This window comes from Phocoena phocoena, chromosome 11 (genome assembly GCF_963924675.1).
Source record: "Phocoena phocoena chromosome 11, mPhoPho1.1, whole genome shotgun sequence".
NCBI classification, from domain to species: domain Eukaryota; kingdom Metazoa; phylum Chordata; class Mammalia; order Artiodactyla; family Phocoenidae; genus Phocoena; species Phocoena phocoena.
The window spans coordinates 61168012-61176900 of record NC_089229.1 but is presented as its reverse complement, the minus strand read 5'-3'; the positions used below and the strand labels follow the sequence as shown (position 1 = coordinate 61176900).

Sequence of the window (8889 nt, the reverse complement as noted above, 5' to 3'; positions counted from 1 at the left end):
CAGAGCAGGACTTTGAAACTAGGCAGTTTGGAATCTGGGTCTGTGTTCTTAACTGATAAACCACGTACTTAAACTTTTTCGTTTCAATTATATTAAGAAATAACTTTGCGTAATGACTAAGTACGCGCATACATACATATCACATGCTCTTGAAACAAAAGATCCTGAAACGTTACTTTTACTACAGAAGTTACGCTGTAATATTTTCTACTATATTCTACTCTACTTGATTTTGTCCTAATCTGTCTCATTAAAATTCTGGTCGTTCCTATTGGTGGGTCACAATATGAACTCTGAAAAAAAAGAAATGCAGTCCCAGAGCCTGCTGCTTCTTAAAGATTACAGTAAAACACATCTGCGCTGTGCTCTGGAACTTACTGAGCATATGCACGTTTCTGTAATACTCCGAGGCAGCACTAGGAAGAAGAGGCTCAATCCATTTCCCGGAGGAGTGAACTGCTTTGCCCCTAGATCACACAGAGCTATTCATGGCAGAGCCTTGGTTCCTACCCAGACTTTTACCGTTCAAGGCCCAACCTATCCACACTGGATGGATGGATGGCACACACCAAAATGGATGTGTTCTGACATCTTCCAAGGCTACCGACAAACTGCTGTAAAGGGAAGGGGCTTGCAGGTTTGCTAGAGCATGGAAAGCCGTACGGGCTAAGGGGGGTGATGGCAGGGGGCTGGATGCTCTCCTTATATGTCTCTATCTGGAATGATTCTCTGGTATTTGGAGCCAAATGCTATAGAGATTTATAACAGCTGTGTCTACTCCAGTCCTTCTGGGCCCTGGAGAAAACATGGAGACAGGAGGTGAACTCCAGACAGGCTATCCTTGCCTGGGGCCTTGTTGGAAATGGCTGGGCATTCCTGAGGCCACTGAGCCCGTGTGTGCCCCCTGAGGCCCCATGGAAGACTCTGAGGGAGGGATTGCCTTCTCTCAGCATAGGTTGACAAAGAAGGTCTAATAAGTGGCCTAGGGACTGGTCTGCGTGCAAGTGAAGGTAGGTGAGTGTGGATGTGAGCACGTGTGAGTATGTGTGAGATTGTGGATGGGAAGGCCAGCTTGTGAGTGCACAGTGTGTACGTGTGAGTGTGTGAGAGAGACAGAGAATATGTTGATGGGTATAGGTGAGGGATTTGGGAGCACATGTGCGATTAAGTGAGAGACTGTGTCAGTGTGGGGCTTTGGTGGTGCAGAAAGAGGCCGTCAATGTGAGGGAAATCACCAAGTGCGCCTCAAGTTCCGCACCTTCTGTCGATCTCACACTCCCCCAGTGTTTCGGGGCACCATGGACAGCGGCATGATTCATCAAATGGGGCAGGACAGGAGGAGCCGCAGCACGGTCTCTCCCTGCCCTCCATTCCAACCTGAGTCACTGCTCCCCCATCCTCCAAACCCGGAGCTTTGCCAACTGTGTATAGGGAGGTTGGGGGTGGGTGGGGGAGGTCAGCTGGCTCTTTGAAATCAAAAATTGTGCATTTTAGGGCTTCCCTGGTGGCACAGTGGTTGAGAGTCCGCCTGCCGATGCAGGGGGCATGGGTTCGTGCCCCGGTCCGGGAGGATCCCACATGCCGCGGAGCGGCTGGGCCCGTGAGCCATGGCCGCTGAGCCTGTGCCTCTGGAGCCTGTGCTCCGCAACGGGAGAGGCCCCAACAGTGAGAAGCCCGCGTACCGCAAAAAAAAAAAAAAAAAATTGTGCATTTTAGGGTAAAGGCCAGAAACATCTGGTCGCATCTGGCCCCCAATTAAGCACATTAAGGAAGAAGCAATAGCAGCTAACCAGCCCAAGCCGATAAAAGTCTAACTGCTCGTAACCCATGGATGTGTCAGGCTCCCCACGTATATAAAGGGTCCAACGATGTCCAAGAGGTAAACACCTTCGTCCACTGTGCCCTCCATTAGGCCGTCTTCCTCCTCAGAGCCTCCCATGCCCCAAAATACACCATGACTTGTGGATCTTACCATGCTGGCCAGCCTAGAGCTGTGTCTCAGCCTGCGGGCCTCCGGGCTGGCCGCTGCTGCATCCTGGCCGCCCCCTACCGCGGCATCTCCTGCTACCGCGGCCTCAGCGAGGGCTTCGGCAGCCGCAGCCTCTGCAGGGACTTCCGCGCTGGCTCCTGCGGCCGCAGCTTTGGGTACCGCTTCGGCGGCGTGTGCGGCCCCAGCCCACCCTGCATCACCACCGTGTCGGTCAACGAGAGGCTCCTCGCGCCCCTCAACCTGGAGATCGACCCCAACGCGCAGTGTGTGAAGCACGAGTAGAAGGAGCAGATCAAGTGTCTCAACAACAGGTTCGCTGCCTTCATCGACAAGGTGGGTGTCCTTGATCACACCCTTCCTGAACCCTCCCTTCCTGGGCAGGCACTGAAGGGGCAGTCAGGGGGCAGGAGGGATGTGGCCTAGGTGAGCCCCGAGTCTGATGGAGGAGATGGACACATATCCAGGGCACAGAAAGATCAGAGAGATGAGTCTAGAGCAGGGGCTCCTGATGAGGCAATTGTTATTATATACAACCTCTGTCCAGACAGGCAGGGTCCCCATAGACAGACAAGGACAAGGTTGGGAACCGCATATCAGAGGAAGAAGGCCATACATGCAAACAAGACACAAGAAATGCACATAAGATATAGGAAGAGGACCACAGGCCAGCCTTTGGGTGGGTGTCCTTGATCACACCTTTCCTGAACCCACCCATGCTCAATTCAGGCTGGGCACTGATGGGGGAGTCAGAGGCAAAAAGACCTCTACTTGGCTCCTGACCACATGCCACCTAGGCTCAGCACGTCAGGATAAATCAGTTCACCTGAGCAGGGACTGATCATTCCCGACCCCTTGCTCTCACCCCTAACTTGGAAAATCCAAACATAGATCCCAATCCCGAAATCCAGAAGTTGTCTTGTCTTCCACAGTGCCCTGTGTAATCTCTGCTGAGCTCCTGGTTTGGGAGTTTACCTTAAAGCAATCAGTGCCCTCCCCCATCCCCACATGCCCCAAGTAGCCTTTGGGGCAGTGGGAGCCATCTGACCCGTCCTCCCACCCCAAATGGCAGGTGCGCTTCCTGGAGCAGCAGAACAAGCTGCTGGAGACCAAGTGGCAGTTCTGCCAGAGCCGCCAGTGCTGCGAGAGCAACCTGGAGCCCCTGTTCCAGGGCTACATCCAGACGCTGAGGAGGGAGGCCGAGTGCGAGGAGGCCAACAGCGGGAGGCTGGCCTCAGAGCTCAGCCACATGCAGGAGGTGCTGGAGGGCTACAAGCAGAAGTGAGTGCGGTCAGGGATGATGTTGGGCACAGGGATGGACTTGAGTTAAAGCCTACTGGATGAGACTGGAGAAGACTTTCCGAGAAGGGCCAGGGACCTTGCAGGGCAGGTGGGCGCTGTGCAGCAGGATCGTCACATCAGGCAGTCATCGATCAGACGCCTAAGAGTAGGGCCGTGATTCCCCAGGAGGTCTCTCTCTGCTCCTTCAGCCTTCACTTCCTGGAGCCTGATCACCCAGCAGCTGTGCCCTGCGGTCTGTGGGGAGGGCGCTTCTGCATTCTCCCAAGCCATCTCCTCCCGGCCTCTCAGGCTCCCACCTGTAGCACCTGGGCGTGATATGAGTCCCAGTGTCGCTCAGGGCTGCCAGGTCCTGGGGCTGCTGGTGGCCCACCGTCTAGGGTGCGGAGTGCTGAGGGCCTCTGGGACTCATGGGCCCTCCCACAGCTGAGCTAGGATGGACACCCAGGAGAGCAGAGGCTGCAGTGCCCCACACGTGCTGCTGTCCACTCCTAGCATGGGGCTGGTGCTGAGTCCTTATTCTCCAGATGGGACCTCAGAGCAGCTTTGGGAACAGGGCTGTGAGGTCCCAGAAGAGTGGCCCCCTGGACCCCTCAATGCAAAGTGGACAGAGAATCACAAACACATCCCAAATCCAACCACAGCGGACCCCAGCAGGGCTGCCAGGGGGCGGGCTGTGTTGGCAGGTCCCTAACATTGCCTCCTTCACTGGTATGAAGTGGAGGGGGTTCTGGGGAGACCTGCCCTGCCATGACTTCCCTTTCTGCCCTCTTCTGCCTCAGGTACGAGGCGGAAGTCGCACTGAGAGCGACAGCGGAGAAGGAGTTTGTGGCTCTGAAGAAGGTGGGTCACGTGGGATCGGGAACCAGAGACACGAGGGATCTCAGAATGACAGGCTCTTGCTGGGGAGACCCATGGTCTCAACCTCAGTGCGGGGTGCAGCGACCTTGCCAAGTCAGGATGGGAAATTCCCAGAGATTAGGTCATGAAAGGCCCATGTAGGGCTCTGAGAAGGGCACTGACCTTGGAGTATCCACTAGCACCCTGCCCTGAAGCAGGGCGATGGCTGAGTTGAGCTCTGGATGTTCTGTGCTGCCCCAGAGGTGGTGGTGTGTGGCTGGGGTCCCATGGAGGCATGGCAGCTTCAGTCTTGCTGTTGAGGGACGGTGTCCTGTCTAGTGTTGCAGGGAGTCTGATTAGGAAGAGGGGCACAGTCTCAGGATCTCGGGGAGGATGGAGCAGAGCCAGGAGAGGCCAGGTGGAGTCTTGGAGGACTGCTGGGGGACACGGAAGTGTCAAGGTGGCTGAGTGAGGGAGCCAGTCTGGCAGGCTTCCTGGTACAGGGGAGGGTAAGAAGGAGAGCTGGGAGGTAAGAGGTCTCAGGTGCGAGGACTGAAAGGCTGGTAACCCATCTCCAAGGCACGAGGCGTTTGTTCTTAGAATGGGAGGAGGTTGTGAGGTGCCTCTGGGGAAGGTCAGGGGGTATGGAGATGACACGAGAATAGTAGCACTGGGAATCCTTTCCCCCTCACCTCCATGTAATGGGTGAAGGGAGAGAGGAATGTTGGGTGGTGATCACCAGAGGTCCTCTGAACTCAACGACTCCCCACCTTCCCAGGATGTGGACTGTGCCTACCTCTGCAAGTCAGACCTGGAGGCCAACTCAGAGGCCCTGATTCAGGAGATCGACTTCCTGCGGCGACTGTATGAGGAGGTGAGGGGTTGTGGTCCAGGCAGAAAACCAGCAGCTGGCCTGGAAGAGAGGGCGTTGGTCTGGGATCAGAGTGGGACAGGGATTGGGGCAGGAGCTGCAGTCCGTGAGGCTGTCAGAGAGGGTGGGGGCTAGAGACCAAGGAGGGCTGAGAAGGTTGGGTACACACTGTGGTGAGGGAGGGAATGGTGTAAACCACACGCATCCTCCCACCCCACCATCTGCAGGAGATCCGAGTTCTCCACACTCACATCTCAGACACCTCGGTCATCATCGAGATGGACAACAGCCGGGACCTGAATATGGACAGCATTGTGGCCGAGATCAAGGCGCACTATGACGACATTGCCTGCCGCAGTCGGGCCGAGGCTGAGAGCTGGTACCGCAGCAAGGTGAATGTCTCAGGGCACCTGCCTCCTAGACATGGTGGGAGGGATGGGTGGTACATATTAACAAGGCTTCTTTTGTCTGGGGACTCTGATTCCTAGAGGTGGTGAAAGAAGTGCAGACCCCTCTCAGGTTATAGTGGCAGGACATGGCTGCCACGTATGGTTGCACAGGCTGAGTACTGCACAATTTGCAAACCATCTGTGGTGTCCTGAGTGGGTGGGATGTCCCATCCTGAGTTTCATGAGCCTCTCTGCTTCCCTCCAGTGTGAGGAGATGAAGGCCACGGTGATCCGGCATGGGGAGACCCTGCGCTGTACCAAGGAGGAGATCAACGAGCTGAACCGCGTGATCCAGAGATTGACGGCCGAGGTCGAGAATGCCAAGCGCCAGGTAGGGGTCGTTTGAGGCCCACCCAGGGTCCCACAGGCAGTGTGTGCACCCAACTGGATCTCACCATTCATTCTCCAGCCCATCTGCATGACCTGAGTCCCAGGTTGTGGTCACTTAAGGAAACCCAGGTGATGAAGAGGAGAGACCTGTTTCTGGCGTGATCCCAGCTGGCCAGGAGAGACTGGATGCGTCCAGGAAGTGGACACAGAGACCCAGGGGCCATAACTCACCTTGTTCTCTTCTGGGCCCTTAGAACTCCAAGCTGGAGGCCACTGTGACCCAGGCGGAGCAGCAGGGCGAGGCGGCCCTTAATGATGCCCGCTGCAAGCTGGCCGGGCTGCAGGAGGCCCTGCAGAAGGCCAAGCGGGACATGGCCTGCCTGCTCAAGGAGTATCAGGAGGTGATGAACTCCAAGCTGGGCCTGGACATCGAGATCGCCACCTACAGGCGCCTGCTGGAGGGCGAGGAGCACAGGTGGGTACAGTAGCCAAATTTCTCTCTCAGCCCTGCCTGGGTTCTCAGTGTGCTGTCCCTCACATTCCTACTTTACTCCTGTTTCCAAACCTCCCCATCCTGCAACTGGAAAGGTAATTTGAGTTATTCATTAGGTATGTTTCTAGCCCCATTTGAGTCTCTCATGCCCACTTAGGTGCTGATCTGAGATTGGTGCCTTTTGCAAATCTGTTTCTCAGAGCCCGGGGTCAAGGCCATAGTCATTGCTTTTCCTGAGAAGCCCTGTCTGGGCTGGGCCACCTTCCCTCTATAGTGCCTCTTCCGTCCCGGGCCCTCGTTGCAGATGTCCCTCAGGGTTCCAGCTCTCTTTTCAAGCCTGATCCTGGCCCCAGCCCTGGGAGTTCAGATTTCTCCCCAAATGACAGCTTCAATAGGGGGTTTTATCAACACACACTTATATATTTTAACCACAGTGAGCATCCCTAAGTGGTCGTCCATTGCAGCAAGTGGGACTAAGGATAGACAGACAGCAGGGACTGGTCTCTTGAAGCAGCTGCCCTGGTCTGGACATTTTTGCTTGTTGCTTGTTTTGAGGGCGTGGGGAGACCCACTGGTCTTCAGCCTTCTATGTTCAGCTGGAGGGGGGCGGCTGAACAGCTCCTATGAGGACAAGAGTCCCGGGGTGTTGCCTTTGGTTCTTTCCCCAGTTAGTCAGGTGCTCTTACCCTGAGCCTTCCTCTTCTCATGTCCAGCCAGGCCCTTGGTCCTGGGAAGAGTAGAGTGAGGATGTAGAGGGAGCATTCTATGTATTGGGGAAATGAGGACACAGGTTTGGTAGCTGGAATCAAAGCGATCACATGTGAGACTCACAACAAACTCAAGTAATTGCCTTGGAGATTTCAGAGGCACTGGGGCTCTCTGGGCCTGGGTAGTTTCATTGGGGCAGAATTCTAGGAGAGAGAATTTTTCAAGACTGAGTTTGAATGCTGGAGAGACACTGGAAACAATAGCACTGGAAACAGAGGTCCACCCCTTTGCCACAAAGCGCTCTTGGAATGAACTCTGAAGCTTTGGTGTGGGTTCCCTAGGAAACCTGGGCATGGGACGGTAGATGGTGGGCTGCGGATTCTCCACATTTCTGAAGCTGATCTTGACAACCCTTTGCCACGGTCCCTCAGAGGGACTCTGTGCGTTTTCCTTAAGGAGAGAGCGTTGTGTGGGAAGGAAACACGGGCTGGGTGGAGTTAGGTGGCAGGAGTGATGTCCCTGCCTCCGGCACTGGTTATTTCCTGTCTCTGGGCCTCAGTTTCTCCATCTGTTAAGTGAGGGAATTGGTGTAGCTAGTCTCTGAGCCTGCTCTCAATGGGTTCTAACATCCCATTCATTCATGCAAGTTATTTATTGAGCCAGGCATCGTTTGGGGCACTGTCTGCATTGGGGAAAGGAATAGACAAAAAACTGTCCTCCCGAAACTCACATTTTGGTGACACCAATCAGACCAGATTCAGGAGTTTAAATCTGCTGCACTTCAGTTGCATTTACAAGTCCATAAGAACCGAAACAAAGAGTAGCAGCCACCATTTTTGAAGTGCTTACTCTGTGGCAGGCATTATGCACTTGTAGGCGTATTCTGAGTTCATTCTCACAACAGATCAGGGAGTAGATTTTCCCCGGGAGGAGTCAGGCTGAGGGAGGGCATTTCTGAGGTTGCTCAGCTAATAAGGGGTGGAGAGCCGGCGCACCAGGTGATCTGTCTCCAGAACCCGTACAGTGACCCGGCTACCGCTAAATCGCCCCTTCCCCTGGGCAAGTGCGCAGAAGGAAGGTGGGGGACCTCACCTTTCACCTTGGCTGTGTGTGGTCCAGCGGCTTTTCGGGGCACTGACCTTTCTCTTTCCCTTTCCCCCCGCAGGCTGTGGTAGGGCGTCGGGGCTGTGAATGTCTGTAAGTAGCCGCCCCGCCCCCTTCTCCAGCTGGGTGGCCACAGTGCCTTTGGGGAGGGAGCATTTTCGCTGCCCCAAGCCGCCTGGCTGTGGCAGTGCCTGACCCGCGTCTCTGCCTGTTCTCCCCCCATCCAGGCGTCAGCAGCTGCCGCGGTGGCGTCGTCTGTGGCGATCTCTGCGCCTCCGGCGCTGCCCCTGCTGTCACCACCAGCGTCTGCAGCGCCCCCTGCAGCGACAACGTGGTGGTGGGCACCGCCGACGCCTACGGCCCCTGCTCCGGGCTGGGCTGCAGCATCGTGGGCTCTAAGAGGTGCTAGGGTCGCCCTGCGCCCAGCCAGGACCTCTCGCAAGCGGAACGCCCCTTCCGTGGCCCCACGCGCCGCCGGTTGCTGGCCTCCGGAGAACAGGCTCCAGATGTGTACCTTTTGCCTCTCCTGCTCCCTAGCTGCTCCCTCTGTGTGCCATCCCCCAGCACCTGAGCCCCACTGAGGCTGGGGCGCACCCTGGCTTCTTTCTGTAGTCTTTCCTAGTAGTCGTTTGGTTGTTCTGAGGACTCATCCTTTCTTCCGCCTTCTGTTTTTTGCTGGATTCATTGGTCTTGCCTGATCCCTTCCTCTAAGCTTGGGGGAACAGGACAGGCCCCAGAATCTCCCCATCTGCGCATCCTGGGGAATCTGCCAGTGTGCTTGTACCTATGGAATGGAGATAAAGAACAC

At 55.7% G+C, this 8889-nt stretch overlaps 1 protein-coding gene across 1 annotated transcript; it reads left to right on the top strand.

Annotated features, from left to right (window-relative positions):
• Nucleotides 1-1954: 1954 nt before the first annotated feature.
• Nucleotides 1955-8490, top strand: KRT86 (keratin 86). The gene is given in 9 exon segments (XM_065886550.1): nucleotides 1955-2323; nucleotides 3060-3268; nucleotides 4069-4129; nucleotides 4905-5000; nucleotides 5225-5389; nucleotides 5652-5777; nucleotides 6031-6251; nucleotides 8143-8174; nucleotides 8309-8490. Coding segments are annotated over 9 exon segments (1461 nt in total).
• The last annotated feature ends 399 nt before the right edge of the window (nucleotides 8491-8889 follow it).